At 43.3% G+C, this 14,449-nt stretch overlaps 1 protein-coding gene across 1 annotated transcript; it reads left to right on the forward strand.

Annotated features, from left to right (window-relative positions):
* Positions 1 to 815: 815 nt before the first annotated feature.
* LOC146702222 (NLR family CARD domain-containing protein 3-like) lies at positions 816 to 10,139 on the forward strand. Its single transcript, XM_085468925.1, has 12 exons — positions 816 to 1,081; positions 1,938 to 2,042; positions 2,260 to 2,379; positions 3,681 to 3,785; positions 4,025 to 4,144; positions 5,001 to 5,113; positions 5,222 to 7,013; positions 7,965 to 8,138; positions 8,445 to 8,618; positions 8,760 to 8,936; positions 9,134 to 9,307; positions 9,745 to 10,139. The coding sequence occupies exons 1-12, from the start codon at positions 999 to 1,001 to the stop codon at positions 9,752 to 9,754; spliced, it is 3,147 nt and encodes a 1,048-aa protein (XP_085325051.1). The 5' UTR covers positions 816 to 998; the 3' UTR covers positions 9,755 to 10,139.
* The last annotated feature ends 4,310 nt before the right edge of the window (positions 10,140 to 14,449 follow it).

A 14,449-nucleotide genomic window follows, 5' to 3' on the forward strand; every position in this document is an offset into this window, starting at 1 on the left:
TGTAAGAAATACATGTTTAAAATAGAATAAAAATCTGGTGCTCGGACTCTAAGTATAGTACTGTAGTTATAAAACAGGAAGTATTTGTTAACAAGGGTTTGTTATTATTTGTTTTAACTTATTTTAAACTGAAATTTCTTTAGTAGAAAGTGAAAAAATTGAACTTTTATGTCATTTTATTGTTTATCTGCTACTAAATTACTATGTGTAGTAAGCATGGCCATGGGGGAAGTGTTAAAATAAGCTTATATACTACATTTGAAACTCCAGAACTTTACACCATCCTTCACATTTTCCAAAGCTGTCCACTGGGCTCTACCGGGGTCTTTACCAGGCTGATTCTGGCCCCTGGGCCTTATGTTTGACACCCCTTATCTGGAGCCTGGAAGAGGAAAGGAGAAGCCAAGGTGCCTGGAGTCCAGTGTGAGGTTTCGATGGTGCTGATGGTGGCAGATCAACGGGTCCGTAGTTAAAGCAGCAGCCACCTGCAGATGTCAGAGCTGCTGCCCACAGAACAAAACGATACCAGATCAACATCTCCATCACCTCAGATTGCATTAATAACTACACCATGTTTAAATCAACCCCCCTCACTGCTCACACTGTGCTCTGAGTTTCCCTAAACCACTGCTAAGCTGAGAGTCCCTCCTCATGTTTCATGTTATTAGTCCGATTTTGGAGGATTGTTATTAAATATTCGTGTTTGAGGTATTAAATTGGCAGATGCAGTCATTTCCAGAAACTGGAGAGAGGAGGAGCAGCTCCACGGGGGAAGAAGTGAAAGTGAAAGTGCTGGACTCCATTTTGGAGCCGACAGAGGAGCAGAAGGAGCGAAGCAGGGTGATCTCAGCATAATGATCGTTATTCTGCTGTCAGGGTGTCTCCGTGGGTGAAGCAGGGAAGCAAAGACGGAGCTTTTCATCAGGCGGAGGATTCAAAAAGCTGTTTCACTCCCGAACTTGACACGTGTCCGTCTTTCACTCTCAGACTGAGGGAACATGAGTGATTTGGCGGAAGAAGAGGACCGAAGCTGCCGGCCTCTGAAGAGAAACCACCCCAGACCCGGAGCCTGGGATCTAAAGTAAGACCCGGTTTTCGCCCAATGCTCATGCTGCTGCACCCGGGAGGGGCATTGACGTCGACTTCAACAGCAGGAAATTAACTTTGCACAAAATTATTTTCTGCCTCTTTTTTGCCATATTTTTCAATTAACCTAAATTTGACAGCATATTAAAACTGGAAATTCTGTGTTAAGTGTGCCACCCCAATATTTTTAGTTGCCCCCATATGGCCACAAGTATGAAAAACATTCTGGTTGCATCCCTTTAATTCAGGCTCACACGAAAGGTGGTGTTTGCCATCATTTCCCCCAGAGTGGATCGACTGACTGCCCGGTCAGAGACATTACCAGAGGAGCGGCTGATTATACAAGAGTAAACCAGCACGGATGCTGAATATCAGCCAAGAGAGAAATGCTGCACCGCTGCTCTGCGCTGTCCTTAATGTAACATCTGCATGTTAGAGTCCTTTGAACTTTACACTGCGGCTCAGCCTTAAACTTGATCCATTAACATTAACTCAGGTCCAAGTAGCGTGACGAGGAGACGTGGAAATCACTTTAGGTTGTAGACAGATTCAAATTAAATTCTTTGACTGACACTCGAGGCCCTCCATAGATCACCGACTGTTCACAACAAATTATATAAAACACATCAGATGTTTAAACTGAAGAAAGCTACAATCTGTAAAAAAAAAAAAAAGAGCTAATTCTTCATTTGACAGCAGCAACGTGACTCTAAAGTTGCCACAGGGCCATGTTTATCCTTCTACTGTGTTCTACTATGAATTTAAAAAGAAAATGAGAGAGATTTGTAAGTCATTCCACTTTTTTAAATTTACATTTTACAATTTGTGATTTATTCTACATTCGTGCACAGACAGAGAGCGGCGTCTCCAGGATCCAACTGTTTGTCCATGATGAGTGACATTTCCATAGAAGCCCCTCCAGACTTAAGGAATCAACCTGGACCCTCACACACAGAGTAAGACTCAGTTTGTGCTGTAAACAGAGGTGAAGGTGACTCATGCTGAAGCAGGAAGAAAACTAAGAATGCATTCCTATGAACACAGCAAAGCTTCAGTGATGAACTTGTTTAACGAGCATCAACATAAACTCATGAATAAAGGAGTTCTTGCAGTTCTGTGTGCATCTAATATAAAAAACAGGAAGGTTCCAGTTTATTATCTTTGTGTTTCCAGAGGTGGGCAGCACAGACACAGAGCAGAGTCTCCAGGATCCGACTGTTTGTCTATGAAGAGTGACTCCTCCAGGAAAGACCCTCTAAACTTCAGCAATCAACCCGGACCCTCACACACAGAGTAAGAGACCACTTCTTCTGAGAACAGACCTGATGGTCAGCTTTCAGAGCGAAGAATGTTTTTTAAAGCAGAACTATTAGTTCACATATATCTCTCTATTCCAGGAAACTTTTTATTGATTATATTAGATATATATTTATATTATATTTGAGTTATATCTGTCTGATAGATTACATTTGTTCATGTAAATGAGGAGTTTTCCTCACACACACACTGGAGGTTTTCTGGGATCTGTATTAGACCTGATACTTTACACCTTATAAACCCTTAAAAAACTGCATATGCTGCAGAACTGAAGAAGCCTCTTGGATCAGAGGTGAAACATCTCCATAAAAAAACGTAAAGAAGTCCTGTTGCCTTCTCTTCAAGCTCCTAAACCTGGATGACTGAGAAACTACACATATGTTCAAAAAACCTTCTTTCTCCTGTTTTTCTGTTCACGTGGCTGCAGACACATCTGGTCAGCGCCCAAACTGAGATAAAATTCAAAATGAGGAGTTATTTACCGGTTTGAGGATGTTGTCTTTGTTCTGTGATGTAAAGAGGATTGAGCTGATTTATATTTGACACAGTTTTAGAGCTGTTGGTGCGAGCTATAGACCCACCTCACACCTTTTTTTTGCCTAAGGTCTTTGAAAAAGTTGTTTTTAAGCAGCCTGCTGAGCATCTGTCAACAAACAATCTGTTTGAGCCATTTCAGTCTGTTTTTAGACCAAATCACTCCACAGAAACGGCCTTAATCAAAGTGGTAAACGATTTGTTGGTGAATGCAGACAATGATCGCACTTTACTTTTATTACTTTAATGATCTAAGGCTGCCTTTGACACTATGGATCCCTGTATTTTATTGCATAGGCTAGAACATTTTATTGGAGTTACAGAAATATTTTTGTTATCGTGGCTGAGATCCTACCTGTCTTAAAAATGATCTCTCTGTGACCTGTGCAGTCAGGCATGTTTATGTCCGACAATATTTTCACGGACCGGCCTTTAAGGTGTCACGGATAAATACAACAAAATGAAACCAGTACTGGTACCAAAAAAACCGAAGATTTTTTCATAAGACACAGGAAAAGACCCAGGGAAACCAAGTTACCCATAAAAATGATAACAAATGGCGATAAAAACACTGAAAACCATAAATTTCACACCCGAGCCTCAACTCTCGCAGCCTGAGACCAAATGACTCACGGACTGGTACCGGTCCCTGGCCCGGGGGTTGGGGACCGCTGCTTTAGTCTTTTTAATCTGATTCTGACACAATAAGAGCAATTTGTGATTTATTCTACATTCGTGCACAGACAGAGAGCGGCGTCTCCAGGATCCGACTGTTTGTCCATGATGAGTGACATTTCCATAGAAGCCCCTCCAGACTTAAGGAATCAACCCGGACCCTCACACACAGAGTAAGACTCAGTTTGTGCTGTAAACAGAGGTGAAGGTGACTCATGCTGAAGCAGGAAGAAAACTTAGAATGCATTCCTATGAACACAGCAAAGCTTCAGTGATGACGTTTAATGGACTGAAAAGAGAAACTTGTTTAACGAGCATCAACATAAACTCATGAATAAAGGAGTTCTTGCAGTTCTGTGTGCATCTAATATAAAAACAGGAAGGTTCCAGTTTATTATCTTTGTGTTTCCAGAGGTGGGCAGCACAGACACAGAGTGGCATCTTCAGTATCCGACTGGCTGTCTATGAAGAGTGACATATCCAGAGATGCCCCTCCAGACTTAAGGAATCAACCCGGACCCTCACACACAGAGTAAGAGACCACATCTTCTCTAAATAGTTGTTAATGTTAATTACAACACAGAGCTGTTGACATTTATTTGTCCATTGTCCAATCGTATTAGCAAACTGTCTAAGCTTTTACTTTTATAGAGATGTTCACATTTGATTATTCAATGAAGGGCATTTGTTTGGAAGCCCCTGGATGATACGTACCCTCCTAATCGCTATGGAAGCAGTAAGGGTGCACTTAGATTTTCAAAGGTCCTGTGAAAACATTATTTTCATTGTTATCGTATACACAAAGCAGGATGCAATTCACTTATGTCTCCAAGACATAAAGGCCTGAATGTAACTTTTCTCCTGATACATTCTGACTTTTTAGTTTGGTCTACTAGTCTTTTGCTAAAGCTTAGTCGTCCTGTCGGTATACAAACTGTAGTTTGGCCTTTTTAAAAACTTATTGTCTCAGCTGCAGCATATATTGTCCTAAAAGCTACTATCCAGCATTAATGGTGCTTTAACAGATGTGGAAGTTACCCATGCACAGATGCACTATTGCAGCTGTGCTCCGGTGCACTGATAAAAAGCCAGAGGGTTCCTCTGCTCTGTAGCAGGGACCATAGCGTCAGTGATTGGTCAGACTGTACAATAGTTTTTGATTTTCTTTCAATAATCCTGCCAAATCAAAACCAATAACATAAAGCTGTCGGTGAGGGTATTAGCATTAGGGCACATGGATGACTTTACTAATCATTACCTCATTTACATGTGTGATTCTGTTAAAGCAGAAATACAACAGAGGTGTTGTATTTAAATATGATTCAATAATGATATTTTTCTGTAAGCCAGCATGTTATTAAACTTTGATATTTATGACACTTCTGCAGACAGTGCTTCACTTCATGCAGGGACTGGTCTGCTTCATCAAAGCTGCCCTCCTGGCACCACTCAGGAACCACAGCTGGAGTCCAGACAGCCAGTCCGAGCAGCTTGATACCAAGTAAGACTGAACATCTATTTGCTGGTAGATTCATTTCTGAAAACTGGAGTTTATCTTCTTGTTCAGACATTTAAGAGTTTTCTTATATTGTGTTTTCCTTCTTTTCAGTTGATGGTGGTTTGCAGGAGGTTTTAGATCATCATAAGCTCATACTGAAGAGGAAATGTGAACGTGTGACTGAAGGAACTCATGAAACCGAAGGAACCCTCCTCAACAGGATCTACACTGAGCTCTACATCACGGAGGGGCGGCCTGAAGATGTGAACACGCAGCATGAGGTGAGGCAGCTTGAGACACCTTCCAAGAACACCCACCAGGACACTCCAATCAAGTGCCATGAGATCTTTAAAGCCTTACCTGACCAACAAACAGATATCCGAGTCGTTCTGACAAATGGCATCGCTGGAGTTGGGAAGACCTTCTCGGTTCAGAAGTTCACTCTGGACTGGGCAGAGGGCTTGGAAAACCAAAACATTAATGTGGTGGTTCTGCTCTCATTCAGAGAGCTGAACCTGATACGAGATGAGCAGTACAGTCTTCTGGATCTGCTCCACGTTTTCCATCCAACATTAGAGAAGGTCACAGCGGAGAACCTGGATCTCTGTAAACTTTTGCTCATCTTTGATGGCCTGGATGAAAGCAGACTTTCACTGGATTTCACCATAACAAAGATCATATCAGACGTCACACAGAAGTCATCAGTCTGTGAGCTGCTGACAAACCTCATCGAGGGGAGTCTGCTTCGCTCGGCTCTTATCTGGATAACTTCCAGACCTGCAGCAGCCAATCTGATCCCTTCTAGATGTGTCGACAGGGTCACAGAAGTACGTGGATTCACGGATGAGCAGAAGGAGGAGTACTTCAGGAAGAGACTGAGTGATGAAGAACGGTCCAGTAGAGTCATCTCCCACATCAAGTCATCTAGGAGCCTCCACATCATGTGTAGAATCCCAGTCTTCTGCTGGATCACCGCTACAGTCCTTGAAGACATGTTGACTACAGAGCAGAGGGAAGAGCTGCCCAAGACCCTGACGGATATGTACTCACACTTCCTTCTTGTTCAGATGAAGAGAAAGAAGCACAAATATCATGAGGGACAAGAGATGGCACAGGAGGTAGCAGAGGCTGATCGGGAGGTTCTTCTGAAGCTGGGAAGGCTGGCATACAAACATTTGGAGAACGGAAGCATCATGTTCTACCAAGAAGACCTGGAGAAGTGTGGTCTGGATCCCGATGAGGCCTTGGTGTATTCAGGGGTTTGTACAGAAATCTTCAAAAGAGAGTGTGTGATCTTCGAGAAACCAGTCTACTGCTTTGTTCATCTGAGCATTCAGGAGTTTCTGGCTGCCGTCTACATGTTTCACTGTTACACTAACAAGGACATAGAGGTGTTGAAGCAATTCCCAGGGACAAAGTGGGACAACACAAACAGTGACACATCTCTGGATGTCTTTCTGAGCAGAGTCATGGACAAGTCCCTCAAAAGTAAAAATGGCCACTTGGATCTGTTTGTTCGTTTCCTTCATGGCCTCACTCTGGAATCCAACCAGAAAATCTTAGGAAGTCTGCTGGGCAAGGCAGAGATCACTCCAGAAATCATCCAGAGAACTGTTAACAGCCTCAAGGAGAAGAAAACAAAAATCGCCCCCGACAGAAGCATCAACATCTTCCACTGCCTGATAGAGATGAATGACCTCTCGGTATCTCAGGAGATCCAAGAGTTCCTGAGGTCAGAAAACAGATCAGAGAAGGAGCTCTCTGAGATCCACTGCTCAGCTCTGGCCTACATGCTGCAGATGTCAGAGGAGGTTCTGGAGGAGCTTGACTTGAAGAGGTACAAGACATCACTGGAGGGACGACTGAGATTGATCCCAGCTGTGAGAAACTGCAGAAAGGCTCGGTAAGTCCAGGTGGAAATTTCTTTTGGAGTCAAACGTAGTATTTGACTCTACCAGTGTATCATTTGGTACTGATATGAAACTAACGGCAGTATGTTCAGTAAGTTCAACTCCATAAAAAGTAGACAAAAGCTGTGTCCAAATTCATGGGCTGCATCCTCCTGAGGACCCGGCCTTTGCAGTCTACGTGGGCCGGGTCCTTCGAAGGCCGGGTAGGCCAGAAGTGAGCGAACTTTAATCTCAGCCAAACCAATTAACTTACGAACTAATAAAACACTGAAAAAAGCCAAACAATAACATTTTTAAATTATCTAAGTGACTTATGTTTAACCTGAGTAGCGAAAGACCGCACTGGGTTTGAAAACGAGTTTGCTGTTCTCGCCAGCTCTAGTGAGCCTTGAACAGCTAGCTATCGAGCTGGTGGGTAACAGATGTCTCTGAAAACGTCGCACTTTTACAAATATGTGATATCTTAAAAAACTGAGCAGATATTTGAAGTTTACACAGCTACATTCTCATCTGAAAATATCTTAAAAGTTTATTTTGTGACCCAGAAAGACTAATAATAAAACTTAGTAACGGCCACCATTGTTGGAAATTGGGATTGGCTGGGCTGCACTATGAATTCTGGGATATGGTGGGCCACAAAGGATACACCCAACCCATCCTTCAAATCTGGGGAAAAGGAGGACGGATTTGTCGGCCTCATTTGTCGGAGTCTACGACTTTAGGCAGCCTTCGTCACATCGCTGTGACGCAATCAGCCAACAAATGCGGCCTCAGGAGGATGAAGCCCAAAGTCACATTAAATGCAGTGGACAATAACATTTTCCTGAAAAAGATGGCCTCTCGATATCTTTGGGGAATCTGATGTGTAGCAGACTGCGGACTGTATGGGGTCTATAAATGTATTGTAACACATTTTGTTGTATGTGTATTGATGTGTGTGACAGACTCCCTGGCTGTGAGCTCTCAGATACTCACTGTGAAGTCGTGGCCTCAGCCCTGAAGTCCAGACCCTCCCACCTGGTACATCTGGACCTGAGTGGAAACTACCTGAAGGACTCAGGAATGAAGCTGCTGACTGGTGGACTCAAAAGTCACAACTGTAAACTAGAGTTTCTGAAGTCAGTTCATACTTTAAATTAAAAAAAAAAAAAAAATTCTTCCCTTAAGTGTTCAGTGATCAGATTTTCACAAACATATAATTTAATATCAAATATCGCAATATGTTTATGACTAACGCTAATGACTATAGATGCTTATTTGAATCTACAAAGAGTCTGAACTCGTCTTTTCCTGCTGAAGATCGAGCCAAATCCAAGCTCATCAATAACATAGTTTGACTCTCAGGCCTGTTTAATAAAAGGTTTGAGATTGTGAACACTAAATGTTCTCAACTAGGAGCTTAAACTGTTTTGTTATGTGTCCAGTTTGAGTTCATGCAGGTTGTCAGAGACCAGCTGTGATTCTCTGGTCCGTGCGCTCATGTCCAACCCCTCCCATCTGAGAGAGCTTGACCTGAGTGACAATAAGCTGCAAGATTCAGGAGTGAAGCTGCTTTGTGTTTTTCTGGAGAGTCCAGATTGTCGACTGGAGGCTCTGAGGTTAGAGTGTTATTCTATTCTGGTTTCCTGCTTTTCAGTTGATGGTGGTTTGCAGGATTAGGAAATGTTAACACACTTAAAACCTAAAATACGATTTGATTGTAAAATATGTTATTTAGGTGATCTTTATTTTTCATTTAGGTTGAGGATCTGCAGATTGTCATCCTACAGTTGTAGTTTACTGGTCTCTGCTCTCAAGTCCAATCCCTCCCATCTGAGGGAGCTGAACCTATCTAGAAACAACAAGCTGAAGGATGATGGTGTGCACTACCTGTGTGATTTTCTGGGCAGTCCAGACTGTAGGCTGGAGATTCTAAAGTCAGTCATCATTTTTCTTTTCCACTTCCTCAGTTTGAATCACTGCATCTATTTGCCTTTATTTTTTTGTTTTTGCGTTGCAGTTTTCTGAACTTCTCTATGTTAAATTTTCTTCTTCTCTGAACACATTATTATCAAACACCTAACTTTGTGAAGTGGGAGCTTGTTTTTCTAAACCTGTTTTATTTTTTATTCAGCCTGTGGGAATGCAGATTGACGAGGTACAGCTGCCATCCTCTGGTCTTAGCGTTGAAGTCGAACCCCTCCCATTTGAGAGAGCTGGACATGAGCAACAACAACTTGAAGAATTATGACGTGACAGAACTGATTATTCTTCAGAAGAATCCAGACTACAGACTGGAGACGTTCAGGTCAGTAGGAGGTTGTTATTAATCTGCTTCAGCCTCACCAATCAGCCTGTCATAGAAGTCCCCTCCTCATGATCTCCCCTTTATAGATTCTATGGCCTTCAGGGCACTTTTCTAAATATTCAACATTAAATTTATTGGACTTGAGTGAAATCTGCTGAGAAAAAAAAAGACTTGAATCCATTGAATTCAAATTTATTTATGTCGCATCAAATCATAACATCAGTCGCCTCAAGGCATTTTATGTTGTAAGGTAGCAACCCCTCTGTAATACAAGCATGCAAGTCTTTGAACTCAGCATGCTTAAGGAAACATGAGCGCTGAGGAAGCTGCTATGCTGCTATTTATATTGTGGTTCATGTGCTGCATCAGTGACTGACAGCTGACTGCGTGAGTCTCTGTAAACACTAACTTATCACCTCAATTGTTTCTCTTTTCAGGTGGGAGTGACCGATGCGTAAGTGAACGTATGTCCTCGTGTGCAGAGACGCTCTGATTGTGGCCATATTGTTGGGACGTAGACATTCATCCAGCAGCGACTGACAGAAGAGTGAGAGGAAGTGTAGATGATTGTCAGCGCTGCAGAGTGGACTGCACCGTTTTCAGAAACCAAACCTTCTACACAGGCTGCGATACACTGGGATCCTTTTTAAAGCTCCTCCGTTAACCCTCTTTGGAAATCCAGTCTGGGATCAAATCCACCGTTTGTACATTTCTTCAAAAGAATATTCAAATCAATTTTATTTATATAACACCAAATCGCAACAACAGTTGCCTCATGGTGTTCAACCACACCAACTTAAAGACAGTCCTCCCCAGATTCCACCAACATGTCTCCTGCCACACCAGAGGAGACAAGACTTTAGACCATGTGTATTCCAACCTGGCTGGAGCCTACAAAGCCACACCCCTCCCCCACATTGGACAATCGGACCATCTCTCCCTGTTCCTCACACCTCGGTATTCACCACTCATCCAACGTGTGAAACCTGCTGTGAGGACAATTAAAGTGTGGCCAGAGGGGACAGACGCAGTGCTCCAGGACAGATTTAAAAACACAGACTGGAATATGTTCACCCACACAGACCTGGACCAGTACGCCTCATCTGTACTGGATTACATCTCCAAAACCACAGACAGTGTCACCACCCAGAAACGGATCACCATGTACCCCAACCAGAAGCCTTGGATGAACCGGGATGTTCGTCTCCTCCTGAAGGCCCGCAACACTGCCTTTAGGTCTGGAGATGCACACGCCTACAGCACAGCCAGGGCTAATCTAAAGAAGGGCATCAAAAAAGCCAAACACCATTACAAAAAGAAGGTAGAAGAACACTTCTCCAACTCCAACCCCCGACGCATGTGGCAAGGACTCCAGACCATCACAGACTACAGGACCACCAAACCCTCCCCCGCATCCTCTGATGTCTCCTTCCTCAACGAGCTCAACAACTTTTATGCTCGTTTTGAGCGAGGGAACCCCACAACCACAACCAAAGCAGACATGACGCCAGACCACCAACCTATGACTCTCTCCCCCACCGATGTAGGAGCGGTGCTGAGCAGGATCAATGTCCACAAGGCTGCAGGCCCTGATGGCATCCCCGGGCGTGTTCTCAGAGCGTGTTCTGGGGAGCTTGCAGGAGTGCTCACAGACATATTCAATCTGTCCTTGGCCCACGCTGTGGTACCGGCCTGCTTCAAATCCACCTCCATCGTCCCGATACCCAAAAACTCCAACCCATCTTGCCTCAATGACTACCGCCCAGTAGCACTCACCCCCATCATCACTAAGTGCTTAGAGCAGCTGGTCCTAGCACACTTCAAATCCTGTCTCCCCCCCACCCTGGACCCCCACCAATTCGCATACCGCCGGAACAGGAGCACAGAGGATGCAGTCTCCATCGCACTGCACTCTGTCCTCTCACACCTGGACAACAACAACACCTACGCCAGAATGCTGTTTATAGACTTTAGTTCAGCGTTCAATACAATCCACCCCTCACAACTCATCAGGAAACTGACAGACCTGGGTATCAGTTCCCTCATCTGCAAATGGTTACTGGACTTCCTGACCAACCGCCCCCAACACGTCCGGCTGGATAACCGCTGCTCATCTACCATCACAATGAACACCGGTGTACCACAAGGCTGTGTGATGAGCCCTTTCCTCTACTCCCTCTTCACCCACGACTGCAGACCTGCTGATGGTTCCAACACCATCATTAAGTTTGCAGATGACACCACGGTGATTGGCCTCATCAGTGACAACGATGAGGCCGCCTACAGGGAGGAGGTGGATCGTCTGGCTGAGTGGTGCGACACAAACAACCTGCTGCTTAACACCGAGAAGACCAAGGAGCTCATCGTGGACTACAGGAGGAATGCTGACCCACATCCACCCATCCACATTAAGGGGACAGCTGTGGAGCGTGTGAGCAGCTTCAAGTTCCTGGGAGTCCACATCTCCGAGGATCTCACCTGGACGACCAACTGCTCCAAGCTGGTCAAGAAGGCTCACCAGCGCCTCTTCTTCTTGAGGACTCTGAGGAAGAACCACCTGTCCTCAGACATCCTGGTGAACTTCTATCGCTGCACCATCGAGAGCATCCTGACCAACTGTATAACAGTCTGGTACGGGAACTGCTCTGCCTCGGACCGGAAGGCGTTGCAGAGGGTCGTGAAAACTGCCCAGCGCATCGCCGGAGCACCACTTCCTGCCATAAAAGACATCTACAGGAAGCGGTGTCTGAAAAGGGCTGGGAAAATCATCAAAGACCCCAGTCACCCATCACATGGACTCTTCACCCTCCTGCCCTCTGGGAGGCGCCACAGGAGCCTCCGGACTAAGACCACCAGGTACCGGAACAGCTTCTTCCCCACAGCTGTCAGACTCCTGAACTCTGCCTCCTGACATCTGACCCACGTTAAACTCATGGACTGAACATACACACCCCCACAATGGACAACTGTACCCTCAAACACAATAATAACATGGACTGAACCACCACTCACAACCACTAGCACTTTATATAGCCTCTGTAGAAACTATCTACACCCTCACTTATCTTAACTGCACTACTGTATAGCTCTGTGTAAATAATCATTCTGTACATTCGATAATCTTTAATCCTACAACTGTTTACAACTTGCATAGTTCCCATTTCTGTATAGCTGTATATCTCAGATTCCTGTAAAGTTATTTATTTCATATTCTGTATAGTTTTTCATATTTATATCCTGTTCATATCCTGTACATAGCTTGTACTCACTACAGCCTGTACATACTTATAGTTATAGAATATTCACAACATACTTCATACCGTGTACATTATAACATACCATAATAGACCCATTTCTGTAATATACTCACATATCTATATTATTGCTAATATATATTGTAATATATCTATATCACTAAAGCACTTCTGGATGGATGCAAACTGCATTTCGTTGCCCTGTACCTGTGCATGTGCAATGACAATAAAGTTGAATTCTATTCTATTCTATTCTATTCTATTTATATTGTAAGGTAAAGACCCTACAATAATACAAAGAGAACAGAGAAAACCCCAACAATCAGATGACCCCCTATGAGCAAACGCTTTGGTGACAGTGGGAAGAAAAACTTCCTTTTAACAGGAAGAAACCTCCAGCAGAACCAGGCTCAGGGAGGGGCGGGGTCCCTGAACACTGTTTATTGTGGCCTATCTCCCACCAACATATATGACTATATTTGTCAATAAATAAACTATTAGCTGCACAAATCCCGACCAGTAACTCCGGTGCCTTAGTGACTCACTCTCTTCCTGATTGGTGGCATCATTCAAATCCCGCCCAGGAACAGCTGCAGATCTCAGGACGACTGGGTGACAGTAGACAGATGATGCGATGATTAGAGATGTGATTTTATAGAACGTGTTTGTTGCTGTTGTTTGCATTTAGCTCTGTGATAATGATGGCTGATAAATGTTTACTTATTTCATGGTCTGCGGCCTTTTAAAAACAAAAATCTGATCTGACAGAACCTTTAACTTTAAACAAATTTCCCACGCGTGGGACTAATAAAGGTTATCTTATCTTATCTTATGTCAGGTGACTTTGCTGGGATAACAAACTAAAATAAACTTAAAATACCAAATCAGCCCATCACACATCTTGTATGTAGCGTGGTTCAAAACTGACATAACCAGGTCACCTGTCTCAGCTCCGTTAAGGTGGACTGTCCTGTGGTGCTGTGAACTCTGCAGAGCACTACAATACACAATGTTTACAAACACCAGTATCAGTTTATCAGAAACACCAGTATCTGTACTTTTAAATTTTTTGCCTTTATTGAATAGTGAAGACAGACAGAAAGCAGAGAGACACACAACAAACGGCCACAGGTCAGACTTGAACCCAGGCCACTGCATCTGTACTTTCACTTTCACTGTTTTTTTACTGTTAAAGCAAAAAATTATCTGCACTCTCCCACCAGAGTAAATTTATTTTTGCAATAAGAGTTAAATGTAAACATAATAAGAAAGAAAACAGTAGTAGTAGCAGAAATGTGCTCACAGTGCTGCAGTATTTAACAGGGCCCACCTGTTATAAATGCCAAAAGCTGGGTGTGTGGAAGCTTGTTCCTGCCACTGAAAAAACTTGTTTTCCACATTAGTAAGTCATAATTTCAGTTTATGGTTAGAGTTCAAAGTGTTTTTGTTGTCAGTTTATAATTTTCTCAGTGTTTCGAGTCTGAGCCCAACCTGAACTGTAATTTCAAGTTTGATAATAACCTGAAAATTTGACTTACAGATGGAAAAAAGGGAGGAAACATGCATCGTTTTTGTTGATATTGTTGTTGTTTTGTCTTTCACTGATGTTAAATAACCGTTACCACAGTCACCTACTGACTGTTTTATTGTATTACCTCTGACAACCTGTTTTGTGTCTCTTTGTTTCTTGATGCTCGTTTGTGCCTTCAATATAAAAATGTTAAAATACACGACACAGCCCAGACTCAATAACCCTCATCCACAAATACATTTTTCTAGACGATCAAATTCAGATTAATAGTGCTCCAATGGGACTACACATAGAAAACAGCAGAAAAATGTGCATGGACGTTTAAAAAACCCAACATCAGTAAAGAAAGAACATCTG

The sequence above is a fragment of the Copadichromis virginalis genome, linkage group LG9 (assembly GCF_057382275.1).
Source record: "Copadichromis virginalis isolate Kocher_CV1m ecotype Utaka linkage group LG9, C_Virginalis_male_GT1.1, whole genome shotgun sequence".
NCBI lineage: Eukaryota > Metazoa > Chordata > Actinopteri > Cichliformes > Cichlidae > Copadichromis > Copadichromis virginalis.

Excerpts from the sequence above, each read along its gene's own strand:
- LOC146702222 (XM_085468925.1), top strand. The coding sequence starts at position 999 with ATGAGTGATTTGGCGGAAGAAGAGGACCGAAGCTGCCGGCCTCTGAAG. Across the intron at positions 2,043-2,259 it reads CCTGGACCCTCACACACAGA|AGGTGGGCAGCACAGACACA; the intron begins GTAAGACTCAGT and ends TTGTGTTTCCAG. Across the intron at positions 5,114-5,221 it reads TCCGAGCAGCTTGATACCAA|TTGATGGTGGTTTGCAGGAG; the intron begins GTAAGACTGAAC and ends CCTTCTTTTCAG.